General features: G+C 46.8%; 1 protein-coding gene across 1 annotated transcript; it reads left to right on the forward strand.

Moving 5' to 3' along the window:
• The first annotated feature begins 12226 nt into the window (after nt 1-12226).
• Nucleotides 12227-19021, forward strand: LOC124692892 (zinc finger CCCH domain-containing protein 17-like). The gene is made up of 9 exons (XM_047226335.1): nt 12227-12908; nt 12986-13081; nt 13184-13273; nt 13364-13465; nt 13572-13718; nt 14892-15011; nt 15119-15178; nt 18362-18459; nt 18540-19021. Exons 1-9 carry the CDS (start codon nt 12462-12464, stop codon nt 18676-18678), a joined length of 1299 nt encoding a protein of 432 aa, XP_047082291.1. The 5' UTR covers nt 12227-12461; the 3' UTR covers nt 18679-19021.
• Nucleotides 19022-23818: the final 4797 nt, after the last annotated feature.

Here is a 23818-nt window from a genome sequence, read left to right on the forward strand (position 1 = left end):
CTTGTCGGTGACGAGGTTGAACGAGGTATGGAGATACCGACGATCAAACCTCGGACAAGTAAAATATCGCGTGACAAAGGGAATCAGTATCGTATGTAAATGGTTCAGTCGATCACTAAGTTATCGTTGAATGTGTGGGATCCATTATGGATCTCCAGATCCCGCTATTGGTTATTGGTCGGAGAGGAGTCTCGACCATGTCTGCATAGTTCACGAACCGTAGGGTGACACACTTAAGGTTTGATGTCGTTTTAAGTAGATATGTAATATGGAATGGAGTTCGAATGTTTGTTCGGAGTCTCGGATGGGATCCAGGACATCACGAGGAGGTCCGGAATGGACCGGAGAATAAGATTCATATATAGGAAGTCACTTTCCAAGTTTGGAAATGATCCGGTGCATTTATGGAAGGCGCTAGAATGTTCTAGAACTTTTCGGAAGAAATCACCATGGAAGGTGGAGTCCCGGTTGGACTCCACCAACCCTAACTAGCCAACCAAGTGGGAGGGTGGAGTCCATGGTGGACTCCACCTCCTTGGCCGGCCAACAAGGGGGGAAGGGGAGAGTCCTTGTCCCTCTAGGTTTCGTCCATATGGTAGTTTTTGAATTGGGGTCTTATTCGAAGACTTTGGGCAAACCCTTGGGGTTCCACCTATATAATGAGGAGGAGAGGGAGGGGGCAGCCTTGTACTTGGCCGCACCACCATAGGGGGGCCCTGTCCAGCGCCCCTACCCCCTCTCTCCCAAACCCTAGCACACCTTCCTCCTCATACACCTCCTGTAGCGCTTAGGCGAAGCCCTGCCGGAGTTCTCCACCACCACCGCCACCACGCCGTCGTGCTGTCGGGATTCCGGGGAGGATCTACTACTTCCGCTGCCCACTGGAACGGGGAGCAGGACGTCGTCATCAAAACCGTACGTGTGACCGAGTACGGAGGTGCTGCCCGACTGTGGCACCGTCAAGATCTTCTACGCGCTTTTTGAAAGCGGCAAGTGATCGACTACAGCAACAACGAGATCTAATCTCGTATGCTTTGGAAATCTTCGAGGGTTAGTCTCATGATCTTCTCGTTGCTACCATTTTCTAGATTGGATCTTGGCTTGTTATTCGTTCTTGCGGTAGGAATTTTTTTGTTTTCTATGCTACGAATCCCATCAGATACCGATGATCGAACCTCGGACAAGTAAAGTATCGCGTGACAAAGGGAATCAATATCGTATGTAAATGGTTCAATCGATCACTAAGTTATCGTTTAATGTGTGGGAGCCATTATGGATCTCCAGGTCCCGCTATTGGTTATTGGTCGGAGAAGAGTCTCGATCATGTCCGCATAGTTCACGAACCGTAGGGTGACGCGCTTAAGGTTCGATGTCGCATAAGTAGATTCAAAATATGAGATGGAGACCGAAGTTTGTTCGGAGTCTCGGATGGGATCCAGGACATCACGAGGAGGTCCTGAATGGTCCGGAGAATAAGATTCATATAAGGGAAGTTGATTTCTAGGTTTCGGAAAAGTTCAGGATTTTTCCGGTGGAAGACCATAAAGGTTCTAGAAGGTTCCGGGGGTCCCACCAGTGGGCCCACGACCCTAGGAGTCCTAGCATGGGCCGAGGGGATGCACCCTAGCCTAATGGGCCAGGGGCAGATGCCCGTCAAGGCCCAAGTCGGCCAGCCCACTAGGGTTCCCCAAAACCCTAGGGGGGGTCAACTTGGGGGGAAGAAAACTTCCCCCCCTCCTTGGCCGCCGGCCCTAGATGGATCTAGGGGGTTGGGGGGCCACCCAAACCGACCCTCCCCCTATATAAAGAGGGGAGGGGCAGGGGCAGACACCCTTGAAACCCTAGCCCTGGCGCCCCCCTCTCTCCTCCACTACACATCTGCTCCGGCTTGGCGAAGCCCTGCAGATTTTGTCCTCCACCAGCACCACCACGCCATCGTGCTGCTGGGATTCCGAGGGGATCTACAACACCTCCGCTTCCCGTTGTAACGGGGAGAGGACGGGCTTCATCGACACCGTACGCACGATCGAGTACGGAAGTGCTGCCGGATTGCAGCACAGGACGATCGACTACATCAACAACGAGATCTAATCTCGTAGGCTTTGTAATCTTCGAGGGTTAGTCTCACATACATCTCGTTGCTTCGATCTTGGTAGATTAGATCTTGCTTCTTCCTAGATTGGATCTTGGTTTTTTTTCATGTTCACGGTAGAATTTTTTGTTTTCCATGCAACGAACCCATCACGGGGCAGCGGCCCCGAGTGGTTGGTGCTTGTGCATCGAGGTGGCGGCCTCGGGAACCATGGTGGGCAACAACTTCACGAGGCGGATTTGTTGCTTGCATGGCTTGGGTGATAATCTTGTTTCGCCAGTGCGGCGAGGTTGTCGGCTTGGTCGGCGCGTCTCAGCGGAGGCGGTTTGACATTTATGTCGGGGCGGCGGCCCCAGATGTTGGTGCGGCGGCCGTGGTCTGTGAGCGGTTTTCTGTGTGCAGCTTGGGCTGCGGGTTGCTGTGTCGTGCGACGTCGTGGCTCAGAGTGCGAGCGGTGGTATGTCGGGATGGAGATCCCGGAAGATGGTGTTGGTGGTCTACGTCGGGCATGATGGGGTACTTGGATGTTGGGGCGACGGCCCCGAGAGCTTGACAGTGTTGAGGACATTGACCTCATGTCGCGTGGGTGACAAGGTTGATTTGGCGCAGTTCTGTTGGGGTTTCGTCTTCTTCAGCTATGTTGGAGTGTCGTGTGTCTGCTCCCCCTATAGTAGTCACGACGTCTTCTCTCCGGCTTGGTTGGGAGGTTGGCAGGTCTCAGCGAGTGTGTCATCCGTTGTTTCATCGATGTGTTTGAGTGGGCTTGTTCGTGTGGCGAGAGTGGGCATGACCCTGTGGTGTCATGTTGTATGGGTTTCGCCCGGTTTTCCGCAAATTAACCGAACACTTTCTTCTTAATTAATGGATAAGGCAAAGCTTTTGTCTTCGTTTCAAAAGAAGTGTGAATACTTAGGAAATAAAATTATTTCATGTGAAGATAAACTAAGACCAAAGATATCCTCTTGTGAGAAGAAAATAAGGCTGCAATCTATGGTCCCACCCTAGCTGCCGCCATCTACCGGTCTGTGTCTACTGCTCCAGCGGTGGGAGAGGGTGGGGACCTCGGATCCTACGCTCGGTGTTGTAGCAAGGTTGGTAAAGCTAGATTTTGGTAAGCCGACATCGATGTTATGCTGGCTATGGAGGCATTAAGCGGGACAAGAATAAGGTATACCCGCATACTCATCGACCTCGTCAACGACGATTGAAAGGGTGCACGCAATAGGACACAAAAAAATCTCTCAAGTGCGTGGGCAAAAATCAAGATCCAATCTAAGGTAGATGTAAGTTACGAGATAAAAAGATCATCATACCCTTGATGAACATGAGCAGAAACACTTTTTTTACGATGTCCTCTTCGCGATCAAAACGATCAAACATTGCAACATACGACACTTTCGAGATTAGCACACATACGGTTATTTCTATTCGAGTTTCTATACTTGTGCATTTACATTTATGATATCTTTCGTGCTTGAAGTACCATGTATCATCATATAGGTTGTCTCCATCTAGTTTGCAGGATCATTTACATTTTTGGAAAGCCCAAATTGAAAGAAATAAATCAAATAAATTTTGTAGAACCTATTCCCCCTCTAGGTTACAATCTCTATCCTTTCAATGAATTTGGCTCTTGGTCATAGGTCCTTAGTGGCAGGCGGACGAAGAATTCTCAATTTTCATCAACAATAATAAGCTAGCTTCAGTAGGGAGTGGAAACAACGTCGTGTCGGCAACTCGCTCTAATGGCGGTAGTTGCCATTATGTGGTTCAAAAACATCGATGTAAATTTTATTAGGTTTGGGGTGATTTCTATTGCTTATGAACTTCTATAATAGATCTAAATCTTTTTCGCAAAAAACATGCTAAAGCCATATGTGACGGGGTCTTGGAATCCAGGGGAAGTGTCATCTTACGAACTGTCTACTCCCCCACGACCAGGTACGGAAGCACCGACCCTGCACCGGGGGAATCACACTAACGCCACGTCAGAACCACACCCCCAATTTGTATGCTGAAGTACATAGACAATGGGTTGGCCTGACTAGGCCCACGGAGGCTAAGGCAGGGGGACGTGACCTCTTCACCTTCATAGACAAGGCCACACCTCGCCTTAGTATAAATAGAGGAGTAAAGCAAGACGATGACAAAGCAACCAAATAAGAGACCAACGAGGATAACCCCAAAGCAATCTCACAATGCAAACCCTAGGAGCCGAAGCTGAACAAGCTTGAGATCCTTCATCCCTTGCACCTGGAGATAACGAGGCGAGGCGATCTTTTCCATTTCCACCTTTCATAGCCTTGTTTTTACCCCGAGAGGAAGAACATGCTGATAACGTTGGGACTCCAAGTGCAGAGTGTTGTGTCAGCGGATGATTTTCTCCACAAGGGTGACCCGAGGGTTTATACTTAACTCTCGGGGAATGGAGTAAAGAGGCATATCTCCCTCTCCTCTTCCAGCAATCCTGCAATGTAAATTAAAGCCTTGTGTCCCCAACTCCACCATGTGGTTGTCAATCACAAAGTTTCATGTAAGTAAAACTAAAATCATGTAGCAACGAAAGTAAATCAAACTAAAGAAGTAAACTAAAATAATTAAAAGCGGCAACTGTTTGTTTGTTTTGGGGTTTTGTGTGCAAATAAGATAGATAAATATTTTTGTATTTTCGGATTAAAATAGTGCACCGAATAAAAAAGTAAGATAAATACAATGGAAAGGTGTTTCTTATGATTAAAATTGGACCAAGATTCATGGGTTCACTTAACTATTCTCTTTTAAGTTGTAGTGGACAATAACAATTCATCAATGGGAGTGGTGTTTTAGAACATGGGTGCATATGCTCCCTATATTTTTGAAATGCATCTTACACATGTTTTAAATTTCAAAAAAAATTGAAACAAAAAATCCGCGCGTACATCTTTACATGCTACACGCTTACAAAGTCGTTTCATAAAAAATCAACTCATCATGTGACGTGTTGTAATAACCCAGAACATAGGAACAACGAAGGGTAGATTTAGAAATGGGATGTGCATTTCATCGCAAAACGGGGGAAATTTTCGCGCCTTATTGCAACTAAACCTAAGAGGGATCGAGGTTCTCTCTCATCTTGCACTTAGGGTTAGGCAATGTGAGTTAGGGAAATTTCGACATGATCTCTTTTGTATCTTGTTGATTTGGGGAATTGATTTCATTTGACAAGTATCAATACATTAAACAATAAACATTGAACAATATAAATGGAATTCATAATTCAAACAACTTATGAATTCAAACAACTTTGAATTTCAAAGTAAATCACCAATACAATGTTTATTTCAGAATATATATGTCACATAATCAAAAGATCATAAACAAAAACCTTGGGCTTTATTGATATCAACACAGATTACAAAGTCTTTACAATATTCTTGATACAAGAATTGATAAATAATAAACAAAAATGAAAATGAAGATTACAATTTGCTCCTATAACTAAAACCTAAACTAAATGCTTGAAGAACATATTCTGGTCATATTCAACTTCAAAACCTGCAAAACAAATCACAAACACTAGCCAAAATATAAGTGTTAGCTCAAGATTCAGTTTAGACAGGCTAGCGAGATGACACAATGTTCAGTTTGGACAGAACCAAGTCACAAGCACACTTGTGCTTGTCCAAAACCAGGGACAACACAAGATAGGATCAGCGACGAGACCAAAGCCGAGCAGACTGCAGGGGGCTCAAGTTTCAAGCATATGAGAGCACACAGCTCAAGTGTGCTGGGCAGCAACAGCAAGGCAATGCAAGGGATTAGTCACCAAGCATGCCAGGCTTGTGTGTCAATGCAGAGAAAGAAGTAGGGATCATATAAAAGGAGCACAAACCCTAGAACCAGTGACCAGTCGACCAGATAAGATCACCAGGTAAGGGTGAAGCAAAAACAAGCATAGTTCATCTGTTCTTGAGCAAGAACAGAACCAACACACACAACTCCTCAAGCCACCAGAGATCATGGTGACCTAGAAGATCATCCAAGCTCTGGAGGTGAAGGGCTGTGAACAAACCACAAGTCTGCATCAACACAAAATCTCATACTAGGAGCTGGAACAAGGTATACCAAGATCCTGGAGAAGATCCAATGGATCTAATCCATCATATGCATGACATAGTCATGGGGTTGAGCAGATGCTCAACGGGGTGAATCATCACTTGGTTTTCACCAAGGATCACTGCTAGTCTAAAAAGCCACCAAAATAGAAACCATCCAGATACAGATCTTGTGCACAGAAGCAAGATCTGATGCACAGATAGCACCAGTAGATGTATTGCAATAAATAGCAGCTAGTATAGACTACACAGAAAATCCTAGGCACATAACCATCAGTAAAACCCTAGATTTCATCACAGGCAGGCATATTGGCATTCATAGTTACTATGATCCCCAAATATGCAAGCAAAGTTGAGTAGCCAACAAGATCCAACCAACCATGTGAGCAACCAGTCAGTAGCAAGGCTACTGAGGTCACATCACACTTAGCACCAAATAAGAGCAAGCCAAATAGACCACATCACTATCCAGAAATGGATTCAGAGTTTAATTGCTTGTAAAAGAATCATGAACAGCCAACTCATATACAAGCAAGACATTTAAATCATCACTGCATAAGCAGCTCATCATAATCAAGTAATCCAAGCATGAATTTATTACAGATCCATGCTAAGCATGACAAGCAAGATACTCGTTAAACAATACAATTTAATTCATAGCCACTAGAGCAAGTCTAGATAGCTAAAAGTAAGCAACAGCACCAGTAAGCAACAGTACAGTGATGCTTGAGCATCAGCATCACCAGACAAGTGAATCATTTAACCACAGTATTAGCCAGTAAGCCATCACTGACAATCAATTGATCAAATGGATCAATTATAGCAAGCCCAGCTACACAGGAAGTTAGCCAACAGACAAGGAATGATTCAATGGATCATTAGCTTGCAAAGTAAGTACTGAATCATATCACAGGCACCACTGGCACACACACAAGTGTCACAGATGCATCACAAGTACACCTAGACAAACAAGCATGATAATCCAGTAAGCATAAGCAAGTCGTAACCAAGCATAGCATGGCATAGATAGCTTTTGAGCAAGCACAGTAGGGCATGGCAAGTACAGAGCATGCTAGGAGCAGCAGAGAAGAAAGCACAACATAGATAGCAAGCAATTCGACATGTGCCAGTATCAGTAACTGGTAATCTGACCATGAGCGTGCAGTAAACCGAAGCACAGTAAGATTGCGTAGCAGTAGCATAACTCTAGATGATCACAAGATCACCAGAGAGCAACAGATCATGAGGAGGAAGAAGAACAATGGCAAGGGAGGCGCACAGAAGAGAAGGAGGAGGAGCAGAGGACCTTACCCGCGCCTGGAGGCAGAAGCTATGGCATGGCGAGGCAGTGCCCGCGCGGCCATAGCAGCCGCAAAGCCGGGAAGTCGCCGGCGTTACGCCGACGAACACCACCACAAGAAGACACAGCATGGAGACGACGGCACGAGCGCGCGCAGCGAGCACCCGCGCCGAGTCGGTCTCGGAGGCGCACACGTCGACGACGAAGGCGAGAGCTCGTCGGAGACCACCGGATCGCCCATGGCGATTCTCCAGGAGATCCAGATCGAGGCGATTCACCAGGAGAGGACGAGAGGAGAGAAACGGCTCGGACAGATCGATAGATCTGCTCGAGGCGGTTCTAGATCGGTAGGTGGCTACGGCGGAGGAGGCCAGTGATGGCCGGAGCAGGGCGGCGGCCATGGTGGCGACGACATCGCCACGGGTGTCGCAGGAGCCTAGGGTTAGGGACGAAGAGAGTGAGAGGGCCGAGTGAGTGAGTGGGTGGGCCGTTCGGCGCCACCAAGCCACTATGGGGCTAGCCATAATGGGCTGTCCCATGGGCTTTGAGTGTTGGGCTGGGCCCAATAGGGGCCAGGGGGCATTTTTGTCTTTTAACAATTACTAAAAAGCCCAAAACTTTACAAAATTTTAATAAATCAAATACAACTCTAAAATTCCATTAAAAATTGGATTAATGAATGAAAAATAAATCTTAACAAGAATAAAATATGAAATGGAATTTAAGAAACAAATTCAAAATTATGAATTTTCAGAATTCAAATAATAACTTGGAATTTTAAATTATTATTTCCTTGTATTCAAAATTCAAGGAAAAATATCAAATAAGTTCAAATACTTATTTTCAAACATTTCAAAATGAAATTCTAATATTCCATGACATATCTATTGCAAAGGGGTATTTTTCCAAGAAAATACTATATTCCTTTTTATTCCAAAAACTATAGAGGTAACTCTATAATTTCAAATTATTTTGGAATAACTAAGGTAATTATCAAGTAAAATCATTTTACTTTGAATTGTTGTACTTTGTGTGAATTACAATGATTAATACTTTTAAATCAATTGTAAATTACCGTCAAAGACATAAATCTTAAATGTAACCCTAAATTGTAACAATTCAGTGGGGTAAAGGGGTTCAACATAAAATAATACATCCATGATTGCATTGTTTGGATTTTTATAACATTGTCCTTACCGGACAATGATGCTTCTTACAGAACCCGAGGTCCAGGCTCCATCAACTGCATTGAACTGCACTATCTCGCAGTCCACAGGCAAGTTCACCCTTGCTCATGTCAACTTGATTATTTTCTACTACTTTAATGCAAAGCTATATACTTATCATTCCTGCATCGCAAATGAAATGTTATTTTCCAACTATGAATATGACTATGTGGATGGCAATGGAACCATGGTATGTGTTGATATGGTGGAGGTTCCATTGCAATGGGTTATATCACCCTAGGATTAAATTACCAATGCCGTCCAGGTGATTCTAGCGCCGTACAAATCGCGTTGACCATGAGATCTATAATGGCTCGGGGAAGCCGGTCGTATCTTTTCCCTTACGCACGCCAACGGATTGGTAGAGCCGGCGGGGTGCTTGGAGGCACCTGCCGTAGGTTGGGATAGCCTTTTAAATCCCCATCCATTAGTGATGATGGCTCTACGATCTATGAAGGATTGTCCAAAGTACACCATGAGTAAAGCCGTATTATCGGGGAAGTCTACTCGGAGGTGTGCGGGTGGACAAAAGGGTGGGTTTGCGAGTCGCGGAGAAGGCGGTGTGGGCTTGGATCTTTATACCTGGCCTCACACCAAAGGAAGTGTGAACGGGGGCAAGTCCCTGCGGATGGCAAAAAGGGTGAGATCTCTTGTGGGAAAAGTAACGCACCTCTGCAGAGTGTATCAAATTGTGGCTGTCACTCCTTGTTCCGGGAAGGGAACTGCGAACGCGGCAGGAAAGGAACTCCACGAAGTTCTGGTCAACTCTGTGAAGACTGACGGGCATAGTTTTCATAATAAAAGCAACCTTTTGAAGAAATGTTTGCAAAACATGCATTGACCTGCGATTTCTCGATCAATGGTCGTAGCTAGTTCATCAAACACCTTTTATTCTTTTAGAACTTGCCGAGTACCTCTCGTACTCACTTTCTTTCGACACCCTTGCTAGATCGTGATCCGGAAGTGGAGGCTATCAACGATGGAGCACCGAAGGAAGCTACGAGCTGGTCTACGAAGAACCTGATCTTACCGGCGGAGTGGAAGGCGTAGACTATGGGATAGTCTACGGACCAGACGACACGGAGGTGGAGGAGTAGTGACATACCCTAGTATCATAGAGCCGAGCAGCGTAGAACTTACCTAAATAAGTTGTTGAGCTCTTTTCATCTTTAGTATAAGTTGTAATGGTACTTTAGTAGTCTCTTAGGGTGTTCTCATAGGACCTGTGAGAATACCAACTTGTAAGGCAATGTTTGTAATAAAGTATGGAGTGTTATGACCTGCAATGTTTCTGTTGTACCACTCTGAGGGATATGGCAATTTGTGAGGAAGCCCCTTCACAAAGATCATATCAACGACTTGTATACTACAACATGCAGTGGTATGCTGGGTCACCGCACGTGTGTAAAAAAGACAAAATTCAGTGATAAAAATAATGCTTTTCACAAGATAAACTTTCTCCTTTTTACATAGATCACAAAAAATATTGGTTTTTCGTGAAACTTGACAAACATTCATATATTATGGAGATGTAAATGTAGATTTTTTTGTCCAAATTTTTCGACATTTCAAAATATGATTTTTTGGTAGAGGGAGCATACGCACCCAGGAGCCGAATTGAATTTCCCTTCATCAATGAGATATAAAAATTATAACTTCAACATGTGTAAGATACACATTCATATGTGTCCTAACATAGAGATGATGCAACACATCTCTCTTATACTCTACAAGACAGAATTTTTTTCATGCAATCTTGTATTAAGAATTAATACAAGAGTATAGTCATAAGTACTTTGACATGTTGTTTGAATATCAAATATGCTACCTTGAACAAACAAGATCATACTTTTGTCACATGACGAACATAGCACATGCATTCACTTTATCCCTAGAATGAGATAGCAAAAGAAAAAGCAAAGCCATACTAGATCATGAATTTGGTATCACTATCCAATTACTAAAATCATGTTATTCCATCTAACACGCACATCACCCCACACACTCTTGCATACAAGTTGGATTAGAACCAATACTTAAGAATGTGGTATATAATATGCATATATCAATACATCTTACACAAAGTAGAGTTAAATATCATAGCACAATATCATAGAATAAAGATGCACCACATAGGGATTACATATATGACCATAATCATGTTGGACAGCTCATATGGTACTAAGAACTATGAAGAACATGAGAAAATAAGATCAAGCTATTGTCTCAAACCCGTAGTCCAGAGGTGGACTACCCCCTTGATCATAGCGGCAAACAATGAGTATGCAAAGAATGCAGCAAAGTAGCGAATGGTGGGGTTCGCAAGTAGTCGTAATTCCCGTGAACATAAATTTTCTACCAAGAAACCGTTGCCTCATCGATGACTTCATCAGTTATATCAAGTTCTCCTTCATAGGAAAACCCTAAACAATCATAGAATTTCTCGAAAGAAAGGTCACGAGGCATGACCTTAAGTGTAAAGCTCACAGTGCATTATTAACGGTGCGTGATGAGGTTGTCGGAGAAGGTAGAGATCGAGGAACTCCCAGGTGGCATGCTTGTAGGTGTCGACGTCGAGGGAGGAGAAGACCTCCATGCCGAGCCCTGGACCATGGTGATGAAGTCCTCTTGCAGCCCATTGCGTGGGAGGAATTCTTCACACACCCACTTCGTGGGCAGCATGGTGGGAGCACTCACCTTCTTGTAGTCCTTGTCGAGGGCACCCTTCAAAGTCTCGCCCTCAACACGAGAGTACCTGGTCACCTTCTTCGTGCCAAATCCGGAGGCTGCACTACGGCTAAACATCTTTCCCAAATTCATTGTAGTGCAAAAATTTCAATACAAAACTATGATCATATGGTTCCAATGATATCAACAGATGATTCCACGCACAACCAACACAGTGCAGGCCCCATCGCATCCTCCCCGTCCCGGCCAACAACGCCACCACAGCGTGCATCTCCGATTGTCGTGCTTGCAACCATGGCAATGCTCCATCTCATGGCCTTTGCGAAGAGCAAATCAGGACGGGGACGCAAGTCCCCAATCCCACCTCGCCCATCTCCTGGTCCGATGGTTAGAACCCAAGACTAGCGCTTCTACATGACCGGTCCATACTTCGATTTAGGTGTGGCCACTTCAGATATGTATGTACTACTACAACAGAAAATACTGGAATTTGATGCGCATCACCAGAAATTGAAGTTTAAGTTGTTTAATGCAAAGTTTGAGTTGCTGATTTCGAAATTTGATGTTGGCCAAGAAGAAGCATTTGATGCACATATGATGCATTTTTACATCACCTATAGCTGCAGTGGTCATGTAAAATACATCACCTTTTGTACGCGGGCTTTTTTGGCTATGCAAACTTTTCGAAATACGACCTTTTGTGATGTACGTACCCTGTATAAAATACACGTCATACTTCCTGTACTTACGAAAATAACGAAACGTGTAGCCTCTGGCTATTTGCTTCGGCGGCGTCAGCCGGCCCTAACCAGAGGGGGGGCGGGCCCGTTCTTTCCAGAGAACCCACGAGCTAAATCCGACCACACCGCCCCGCTCCGCTCCGATCCGGATCTTCCCATCCATTCCGGCGAGCCCTCGCCGCGTAGCTTCCACGCCACCCTTCCTTCTCCCCGATACATCCAACCTCCCGGCCGCCGCCGCTCCTGCCAAACCCCCAATACTATCCGACCGATTATCTCCTCCCCCAACCTCCCGAGCCCAACAAACCCTAGGCGCCGCCCATGGACTTCGGCAACAGGCGCGTGCACAACCGGCTGGGTCCGGCGCCAGGCGCCTCCTCCTCCTCCTCCTCCTCTTCTTCCGGGAAGGTCTGCCACCATTGGCGCGCCGGGCGATGCAACCGCTTCCCCTGCCCCTTCCTCCACAGCGAGCTACCCGAGGCCGCCGCCAACTCCAGTCGCCCCAACCAAAGGGATGGCCCCGGCGCCGGCGGCCACGTCTGGCGCAACCCCAACTCCGGAGGCGGGCGCGGCGGCAGCGGCCCTAACAGATGGGGGAGGGGTCCCGGCGGCGCGGATGTGGCCCCGAGGAACAGGGTGCAGGACCGGCCCTGCAAGTACTTCCTCGCCGGAGACCACTGCAGCTACGGCGAGAGGTGCCGCTACCCGCACACGTACTGCATGAGCAACAGCATCACGCTGCTCACCCCGCTCCAGGGCCACGAGCAGGTACTACTCCCTTCACGTACAGATTATATTAGGCCCTCCTGTGAAAATTCTGATCACAGTGTTGTGCCTCCTTTCAGGTAGTAACAGGGATCGCGCTGCCTAATGGATCAGATAAGCTGTATTCTGGGAGTAGGGATGGGACTGTGCGCCTTTGGGATTGCCAGACTGGGCAGGTAGCTGAGGCATCATTGAATTGCATCCTTCCAGGGACTCCGTCCGTGTTCTCTATGACTATTTTCAGTACCTTTATTTTTCTATGTGGTGTGTGATGATAGTGCGCCGGTGTCCTCAAAGTGGGGGGTGAGGTTGGCTGCATGATCAGCGAGGGCCCGTGGGTGTTTGTTGGAATGCCTGATGCTGTCAAGGTAGGTAATGGTGATTCAGACTTGTCGTTTTAATCCAATGCTATTGCTGTTCCCCATGTGTGTCTGACTGTGTGACCTCTTGCGGGGCAGGTTTGGAATATGCAAACACAAGCAGAAATGAACCTTACTGGGCCAACCGGACAAGTCTATGCGCTCGCAGTTGGCAATGAGCTGCTCTTTGCCGCAACACAGGTAAACTTCCTTTCTTTTGGCTTATCTTTGATTCTAATTTCTAACATTTATCTTGGCAAATGTAATTTAATCGCTGATGCATTCTCTTGTATTACACTTGGTGCAGGATGGAAGGATTTTGGCATGGAGATTTAGTGCAGCAACTAATTGTTTCGAGCCGGCTGCTGCTCTTGAAGGACACCAGCTTGCTGTTGTTTCGTTAATAGTAGGAGGGATGCGGCTGTACTCTGGTTCAATGGATAAAACTATTAGAGTAAGGACTAAGGAGAACTTCTGCACTATTCTTCACACATTCTTAGATACAGTTGATGTAGGAGCCTTTGGTTCATGTGTGCATCAGATCATGAATATGTTTTATCCTGTAACACTTCCATCGCTTTATGTCAACTTCTGCGCAGTGTCATATTGTCACATTAGTTTTATCATGTGTGTTTTCTATGGTGGCGTGGAAGTTTACAATGCACGAGCTCAGTAGACCCATCTATTGTACATGCCATAGTGGTACGCATATGAGTTATCACTTCATTCATTAATTTAAGATGCAGATATTGCTATTAATTTCTCTGGAGTTACGAATCAGATGTAGAACGGATGATGCCTGAGATTTGTGCTTCATTTTGTGTAGTCAGAACAAACATAAGTCTTAAAACAAAGATGGCATTTAATTGTGGTGCATCTGCATCCCGTTAGGTATTCTTGCAATGGTTATTGCAGACCTGTATCATATGTAACTTAGTTTTCTAGAGTAGGTGCTCACTTTGATAATGTACTATCAGTTTACATGCACATCTATGGTGATATATCAACCGGCATGTGGAGCATTGGTAGCAAGTAGTTTAGGGGAAAAATCATCTACTGCAGTGGAAAAGCTCCAATACAAAAAAAGTACAGTACGGATGATGTATGATGCTATTTGAAATCTGTAATTTCTCTGATGCTACAAGTGATCTCTTGGTGTCTCCAATCTTAGGACCTGTTTGGTTGGAAGCTAACTTTGCCATAGTTTGCCACTCAGTTTTGCCGAACTTTCCTAACCTCAGGTGCACAAATTCTTTGCCACACTTCCGCTGTGCCTAAGGTTATCTTGCCACACTTTGTATGTGTACGCTGTATGGGGCTTACTTGCCACACAAAAAATCTTGCCTAAGGTGTGGTTAGTACCAAACACTCACCTAACATGGTCAGACTTGCCTAACTTGAGGCGTGGCAAAGTGTGGCCAGGAACAAAACAACCCCTTAACATGTTGTGTCTCTTCTATTTTAATGTAAATGATTTGCCAGTCGCCTGTATTATTTTGCACATTACAGATGGTATTTTACTGCGCACTACATTGTTCAATGAAGACCAGCAACCAGAACATTTTCTTGTTACTTTGGTTTACTCCATTTTCTATAAATGATAATAATAAAAGGAAAAATATTTCAGGTTTGGGATCTGGCAACGTTGCAGTGCATACAGACTCTCTCTGATCACACGAGTGTAGTTATGTCTCTACTGTGCTGGGATCAGTTCCTATTATCTTGTTCTTTGGATAAAACTATAAAAGTTAGTCTCTTATCTTTTTTTTTACTAAAAGATTCTGCAAATTCTTCTGCTCTTATTACGCATTGATCCTTTCCAATGCATTTCATACTTCGTTATATTTTTCTTAGGTTTGGGCAGCTACAGAAAGTGGAAAGTTAGAAGTGACATATACACACACAGAGGACAATGTATGTGATCTGACACTCTTATACACCTTTCATGTTGTGCCATTGCATTTTATTTTGTTACATCCATATACATGATATTTTCAATGTTATCAAAAACACGTCTCCCTTTCCTGTTCATATCCAATCCATCCTTTCTTAACCTTTTTTTTTTGTTTATCTTGTACATTATTTATTTATTTATGTACTGCTTCAATTTATATTATTTAGTTAATAATGTTATGAGATCTTGTTTACAATCTTTTGAATTTACATTAGGCTTTCCTGTCGAATTATCATATGCTAAAGATCTTCAGAATTTTGTGTATGCAAGTTCAACATCTACAAAATGTTCAGGAATCTACATCCATTATCCATGTCAACATTTTTGTCTACCATTGGAAAATAGATACTTACACTGGAGCAGTGAGTGAATCGGTCAAATGGCCATTTAAATACTAGTTTTGACCACCAATTTGACCAACAAAACAGAGGTTATGGGCTACAAAAGTTATACCATTGTATTCACACTTGAAAGAACTTTCCAATGGTATAATTTGACATATTTCTAATGTTAAATCTTGAAAAATGAGAGTATTTTATATGTAAATTTTATACGTGCTATAATTTGGTTGGTATATAATAAAGGGAGGATTGTTTCTTCCGGTCCATCGTGATTTTTGCAGTTTAGCCCCTCATAAATTTGCAAATCATCCTGTAGTACATCGACAATGCTCTCCGTCCGTCGACCAGTCAGCTCTCGCGCGGTCTACCCGTTGCCTGGTGCACTGGCCCAGCAGACCAAATCATATGCTCCCTGCGAGCGCTAGGAAGGCCAAGCCTAGCTCCATCTCCCGAGTCCCAGTCCTGATCGATCAGAAACAATACGTATTCCAAACTATGACATACAATGCTGATGCAATCAAACAGATGCACGACTTGGAATCAGCTACGTACGTACTGGCTTACCAATCAGATTGTTTTTTTTCCTCTTTTAAACCTGTGCCTACCAAGCACCAGAACTGGATCGATCCGAAAAAAGCTACGTTCTTGTATCACCCACGCCCCGCCTTGAATGGAAAGAAAAAGAAAGGCTAGAAAATCTCAGGCAGCCAGGTCTGGTCTCCGGGCCTCGCTCCGAAAAGGAGTCCCAACCGGCATGCCCGTATGGTGTTCTACATAAACACTTATATATACACCGCTAGCTGAGGTATCCATCGACCAACTCGCTGGCGAGTCGCGAATCAATTGACTTGTGTGAGTGTTTCTTCGTTAAGGATCAGATGAGATGAAGTTCATCACGGCTTACCTGCTAGCTAATCTGGCTGGGAACCCAAACACTACCAAGGATGATGTTCGCAAGATCCTCGACTCCTTGGGTGCCGAGGTGGAGGAGAACAAGCTGCTGCTGATGTTCAAGGAGATGGAGGGGAAGGACGTAACTGAGCTTCTCGCCGTCCGCAGAGAGAAGTTTGCCTATGTGGCTTCAGGCGGCGGCATGGCAGAAGCTCATGAGATGGTTAGCATGAGCTCATGGAAGTGGCCATGGCGGCAGAAACGCAGCTAGGCGAGCTCGAGGCGAGGCCTTGGCGGACGTCAGAAGCTCCTTCTGGTACGGGAGGAAGTGGCTTCCCGTCTGCGGCAGTGTCGGAAGAGGAACGTAGTGGAGGCAGCGTGAGTTTGTACGTCGCCGGTGTGAACTTCTACGTTGGCGGTGGTTGGACCCGTCCAGGAGGTCGAGGAGTCGGCGTCCCATGGGGAGATCGGTGACGGGTGCATGGGGGTCTCCTCTACATTAATGTTTTTGTTAGATGATTTGGTAGATGAGACACTTATTTGTGCCTCAAAAAAATTGGATTCTAAATATTCATCCAGGCTAATCACAATTATTGTTCTGCCACTGGGCTCATGTGATAATATCCCATTTTCTTGCTCATGGTGTGCGAGACAATATTTCTACCATGAAAGACTGGTTTTATGTTCTTTAAATAATCATTAGATCCAACTATTATCATCTTCATGTGAAGAATCCTGCAAGGTCGATGAGCCGATGGCCTTTATCTAGACGCTGTCATTCCACCCCAGGTTTTCAGTGATAGTGTGTAACTTTATTCATACGGCTAGATGAGTGTAGTCATGTTGACCGCTTCCATGAAATTGCATTTTAAATGATTTCTGGAAAAAGATGGGAGCCAGCTGTTCGTTGTTATGCCTAAATTTGTTGGGCCGTAGCCCGTAGCAAGTCTACAAAGTCATGCTTTTTGATCCTCACAAATTGTTGTATAGAAGGTAATCAAGGAATCCATTAGTTTTCGCTGTTATGTTGAGTGGTGATTCATAGGATACCTGTTCACATTTCAGTCTTTTATTTGGTCATCGGTATATCTACAACTATTGAAGTTTTCACGTGCAAATTTTCCTCTTAACAGATCTGTTTCTCATTGAGAAGGAAAGATAATGTCAGTTTTAAAACATAGAAACCTGGTGACAAGTTGATACTTATTGTAATTCTCTAGATTGAAATTAGTGTGTGCAAGACATTATAGAGTATAGATCAAAGCCTGAAAAACCTGTTGCAAGACGCCCACCTAGGCAGCTTAAGAGGTTGCTGGCAGCCAAACTAGTCGCTTTGGCCATAGGCTACTGACGAGGAATCGATTACTGGTGAAGAATCAACTGCTGCCAGCATCTCCATCACCAGCAGTTGTTGTTCAGCAGGATAAGATGGCATCGTTGGCCGCAGAAGGTGGTTGATGAGATGTCACAGTTGTTGGAGGATGTGGTTGTCTGCCGAAGCGGTCGCTGGGACTTGGTGGCAGAGGAAACCCTATTACACTAATAAGGCAGGCCATTGTGCTCTGACGGGCCCTAGTTTTCTCCTTTCTACATCTATTTTCACTCTGATCTCCCTTTGACACCTGCTACTGCTAGTAGGCCAAAGAGGCTGTCGTCACGGCAAACGCCTGGGTGCACTTAGGTGCAACTTAAGCGACCAAGGTGCTGAGCACTGGTAAAATGCCTTCTTAGCACCAATCTCCTTTTTGAACCTTAGTGTAGGCTATACTACAATCACTTTGGTCAGAGTCAGTACGAGCTTCTTAACAATCTGCTCCTTTTCGTGCATCATCTACTTTGCCAAAAGTTTGGTGACATATCCTTTCTTATGTTCTGCTGTATCTGTGATCTAATGGTGTTTCATGTTTGTAGGGAGCACTTGCTCTTGCTGGCATGCCTGATGCACAATCCAAACCTGTGCTAGTATGTTCATTAAATGACAACACTGCCCGGCTCTATGATCTGCCATCGTAAGAAAAAACATACTAATATAATTTCTGTATGATTTACTTCTGAATTTTGTCTGAGGCGTCTCTTGTTTGTTTTATAGGTTCAGTGATAGGGGCAAAATATTCGGCAAACAGGAAATTAGGGCAATACAAACTGGCCCTGGTGGTTTATTTTTTACTGGGGATGGAACTGGTGAGCTGAAGGTTTGGCAATGGGTTATTGATGCCTCCCAAACCTGATGCATATAGTGTATTCTAGATTAGTTCCCAATGTATGTTATGAGGGTTTTTTCAAAGATATGCACGAGTTGAGGTGTGGTTTGATGGCCAGTTCATTTTTCTGTTATATCCTACATTTATTCTCCAAGGATATGAGATTCAGCTGGACTGGCTCGCATTTAGAATACATGCAGAGGCTATGAAGTATCAGTATGGACGCTAGTGCTGTCCTGGGATGAGTTTGACGTCGGGGAATAATTCCTTGTATTCTGTAAAGCACCGGAACCAAGAAGAGTGATAACTTATCTCCGATCTGCTGATAGCTTCAAAAGGATGGTATTAATACAAAGATTTTGTTCGCCCACATTTGTTGTTTGGGAGAAGCGTTCCTTTTCATATTGTGACGAGTTCAATTTCTTCTTGGAGGACTATGCATTGCTGTCTTCATGACTCGATGCTGCTCTTTTCATTGTGTCTGGTGTAATGGTGTTCATCCATTGCAATGCCCTTTCTGAAGCAGTGTCATGTTGCAACGTGTTGCTCTGATACATGCACATTCTTGCAAGGTGGATCTGTAGTCGCTTGATTTCTTTTGATGGCACGATCCTACGTCAGCCAACATAGGAGTTTACAGGAAGAAAGATAAATCACTTGGAACTACGTTGTGATGCAGAATCACGTTACATCGAAGTGAGCCCCCTAGGGCGCGTTTGGTTGCGTCGGCCGGAATTCTGCACCACTAGCGCGAACGGGCTATTTTGGCCCATCGTTTGGTAGCCTATGCTCACCGGCCCGAACAGAAGTGCACATTGCACAACTAGCGCAGCGAGATGGGCATGCATGCGCGTCGCGAACGGGCCATTTTGGCCCATCGTTTGGTAGCCTATGCTCACCGGCCCGAACAGAAGTGCATATTGTTTGGATGTCTGGTTACAACGTTCCATCTCTGTTCAGCCATAACACATGTGTTTGGTTGCTATTTTGGGCACCCCGGCAACAATTTCTTCTCACCACATTCAAATATGGTGACCTTACCATCACATAACGGCACATAAAGAGCTCAAACACGATCATACGCAGAGCACACACTTATACACAATGAACAGAGTACTTAACATGGCCTAATCTACCGTTAGAGTGGTAAGACGCGCGCCTAAACCTAGGGCCAGACTACCCATGTCTAAAAGCATTGTTCAACAGCTTCTATAGGCCAACATGACAGTGAGATATGCACAAAAGCAAGTGTTTAACAACCTCCTAGAGGTCAACACAACTACAAGATCAGATATAAACAGAGGCATCGATGGAGCAGCAGCACCTTAACGGTGAGATCAGCAAAAAGACCCTCGCGGTGCCTCTTGCAGCTGAAGACGCTGGAGGAGAATGTCTCCTTCCTGAAGACGTCGACCTTGAAGTCGTCGTCCTGAGGGGTGAAGACGATCATGTCGTCGACGTGCAGCAAAAGCCTGGCGGCGAACTCGCTCTAGGACTTGATGAACCCGACACGCTGTCCTGTCCACTGCAGCTGCACCTTCCACTCGCAACGCTGGCCCAAGTACAAGCATAACTTCACCGGGGGCCATTGTTCTTGAGCTTGTACTTGGTGATCAGGAGCTGCTTCATGTACAGCGGCACGGCGAGGGCACGGAGGTCCTGGCTCTCCACTTGCACGAAGAACGCCGGCAGACGCTGCCTGGCAGCGTGCCCCAGGTCAGCAGGACGACCGACCCTCGTTGTGATCTGCTGGTGGGCGTGCATGAATGCTACGTTGGGATCACGCAGCTGCACACGGACGACCATGTCGATAGCGTCCGGTATGGGCCCTTCCGAGAACACTTCCAGGAAGGGCCAGTTTCGCACAAGCACAAGCAACCAATGTCAAGCAGAAACAGAAGCAATCAATGCCATGGACAAGCACAAGTAGAAGCAAGCAATGCCATTGCCAAGCACAAGGAGAAGCAAGCAATGCCATTGCCAAGCACAAGCACAAGCAAGCATGGACGAGCAGTGTCATGGACTTCACATTGTGCCAATGCCAAGCACAAGCAATGTCATGGACAATGGCAATGCAAAGGTCAAGCACTGTCATGGACTTGTCAAGTCCATGATGATGCTTGAGCTTGACATGGAAAACATAAGCACCGTGAACAACATGAATGCACATTGCATCAGTCCTATCTACATTCACATGTACAATGTCATCTAGTCGATGTAAACAAGCGAGAAGGAGTCGACTGAAGGTACTTACGATTGGGTGGAGCGATAGCGGCCCAGTCTGAGGAGGAACAGGACGCGCGCAGGCGCCGGTTGGTCCTCGAGGAGGTCGCACTCCAAATCCGGGTGGAGGAGGAGGCGGAGCCGGAGCGTAGGTCCTCAGCGACGGCAGCGGTGCAACGGTCGGGAAGCGGGGCGATGGTGCTGTCGTCTGCCGACGAGCACGAGGTCGGCTGAACCCCGGCGGCGGCGCGACGGGAGGCGCGCCATTGGGTGTAGGCAGACGTGGCATGCCCCATGGCATCGGCGCGTGCATCGGGGTTGACGCGAACCCCGACGGGGGCTCCATCTCCCTGCTAGAGCCCGATGCACCGGCCGCCATTGCGGCCGCCCTCGCCGTCGGAAACCCTAGTGGGGATGGGGCAAAAACCCCCGTCCCAGACGGATCCGCCGGTCGAATCCCGGCGGCTTGAAGAGCCAGGATGTCGGCGCTCCGGGTTGCGACGCCGGCCGGCCTCGTGCTCGCGAACAGCGACGGCCGATTCAACACCGGCACGCGGCCGACATTGATCTGCGCTGCTGAGTCGCGGCCTCCGGCCTCGTACTCGCGGACGAGGCGCAAGAGCACCTTGTTGGACCTGGTGGCCGTCGGCCGGACGGCTGGATCCGTCAGCGCTGGAGAGGATGGCGGAGGAGGCGAGGAGGCCATGGCGGCGGTTGATGGGATAGGGCGGTGCTGTCTGTGCCAGGAGTGAATGTGGAGAGAGAAGGAGTGAACCCGTGAGGGGAAGTGGGGAGCGAGGACCAAGACAACGCGCTATCTCCCGCGCTTCTCCACGCGTGCAACGGTTGCACGCGGGCGTGTAAAATGGCACGACAACGGGACATGCTCGCTGGAAACTACCAATTCGGGCGTTCCTCTAGGGCCTATCCTAGGGGTGCTTTGAGAACTGGTTGGGCGACAACGCGAACCTCTTCCAGGCAACCAAACGAACCGATTTTTGCTGGGCCGATGCGAACCAAAGGACTCACAGTCTACCAAACGCGCCCCTAGGCTCCAACCAGGGAGAAGCATTGCCCAGCTCCGCGTCTCTGTCACCAATCCATGCAGAAGGCAGCCCAGCTCGCCACGCGCTTCAGTCCCAGTTCTTCGGGGCATAACACAGTCCCCCGTATCAGTTAGAGCATCTCCATCGGTGGTTTTTAGGCTTACACCGGCACGCTCCAAAAAGCGTCGGCGTGGTTTCGACCCCAATAGAAGAGCCGGCAACCCTGCGCCGCCCCCTCCTCGAGGGTGCGAATCGGACGCGCCGGCGCCTCACGACACGATAGTTTTTGCGGGTGGGGCCGGTGTGGTAGCGACTCGAAGCCACGGATGCATCATAAATGCGACGCCTCGACTGAAGCAGACCGCCGATGAAACCACTGGTCCACGCGTAGACGTCGTCGTAAATGCGACGCCTCGGCTGCTCTGCGGCTAGTTGGCACCCCTATTTCCTCCACGGCCGCGACGCTATCCTCTACTCTCCACCGCCGCCGCGCTATCCTCTCTCATGTTCACCACCGCCACCGCGCTATCCTCTCCTCTCCACCATAAAATGCTGTGGTGGCTCCATATGACGTATTCCATGCTTGGCCGCAACGACCGCACGCCGCTTGCGGCGCCGCAACCACCACCGCAGCCGCCGTAGCCGCAGCCTGACACCGACATCGACTCCGACGATTCTGTCGACCCACGGTTCGACGAGTGTCACGAGGCATACGTAGCAGACGCAGAAGCTAAGGCGGCGCAGTGGGACGATCAGCAGCAGGTCCCCGATGATCCAAAGAAGGCGGCGATCCTGGCCTCCTTGTACGCGTAGTGCTTTCGGAGGCTGAAGGGGGAACAACGCAAGTTCATGAACGATGCCAACTTCGAGCACGCCGTCGAGATCTCGCGCCAACGGGCGGCCACAGAGTAGGCGGGACGTCTCCTCATGGCGGCGGAGCGACAAAAGTTCCTTGAGCTGAACACAGCGTTAGGCCGAGGCGTTCGCCCGCGAGCAAGCGAGGTTTGCCCAGAACGAGGAGTCTCGCCGATGGCTAACATCGCTGATGGGACAACGCCGCCGGCAAGCTCATGCGTCGCCGACGGCCATGCTCCACCGCTAGATGCGCGAAGCAAGGACATATAGGTGGGCACGAACGCAGACATCAAAGGGGAAGAACGATGACGAGGCAGGCCCATCGCGCGCCCCAACCGACAACCAGTAGATTAGGGAACCCTATTTTAAGTTTTATTAAGTTTAAATTCGAGACACTTTTGTATAAAACTAGTTAATATTCTTATAAATTTTGTTTTTAAAATGTTATTTACATTTGAATTTCTATTGGGGGCTGCCGTATAGGCGGCGCCGGTGCCAGCGCTCTCCATACGGCAGTGTCGATGCCCCTGCTAGTGCCTATTTAGGAGCACCGGTGAAGATGCTCTTACCTTGTATGATGACGATTGTACTTGTGCTGCCATTAGATATTCATCATCAGACCGGCCAATTCTGGAAAGACCTGCTTCTCGGCGGTTGGTGCGCCCATGTTCATATGCCACCAGGTGGAAAGCATTGCTATTTCAAAGCTCGGAAAGGAACTGCACGGGGACGATAAGAACAGGCGGCCTCGATCATTTTGCAATCATACCACCCGCGCATGTCACATCACAAGCGTGCTAATTCCTTGCGGCACGAACTAGTGACGGGAATTGCCACCAACGGCCAGTCTTGGCATTGGCCTGGTTGGAACAACACTACTCCCTTGACATTATGATAAACAATACTCTATTTTTTTTGAAAGAATAAACAATACTCTATAATTCTTGTCCTATTTTTTTTTAAAAAAACGTTTACTACAGGGGGAAGACTCCATCCTTTAGCTGACTGTTGTTAGAAAGAATGAGATCCTCTCCATGAATTGA

The sequence above is a fragment of the Lolium rigidum genome, chromosome 2 (assembly GCF_022539505.1).
Source record: "Lolium rigidum isolate FL_2022 chromosome 2, APGP_CSIRO_Lrig_0.1, whole genome shotgun sequence".
In the NCBI taxonomy this organism is placed as follows: domain Eukaryota; kingdom Viridiplantae; phylum Streptophyta; class Magnoliopsida; order Poales; family Poaceae; genus Lolium; species Lolium rigidum.

Coding starts and splice junctions, on each gene's coding strand:
- LOC124692892 (XM_047226335.1), top strand. CDS start 12,462: ATGGACTTCGGCAACAGGCGCGTGCACAACCGGCTGGGTCCGGCGCCA. Junction 12,909..12,985: donor CGCTCCAGGGCCACGAGCAG/GTACTACTCCCT, acceptor GCCTCCTTTCAG/GTAGTAACAGGGATCGCGCT. Junction 13,082..13,183: donor GGGATTGCCAGACTGGGCAG/GTAGCTGAGGCA, acceptor GTGTGATGATAG/TGCGCCGGTGTCCTCAAAGT.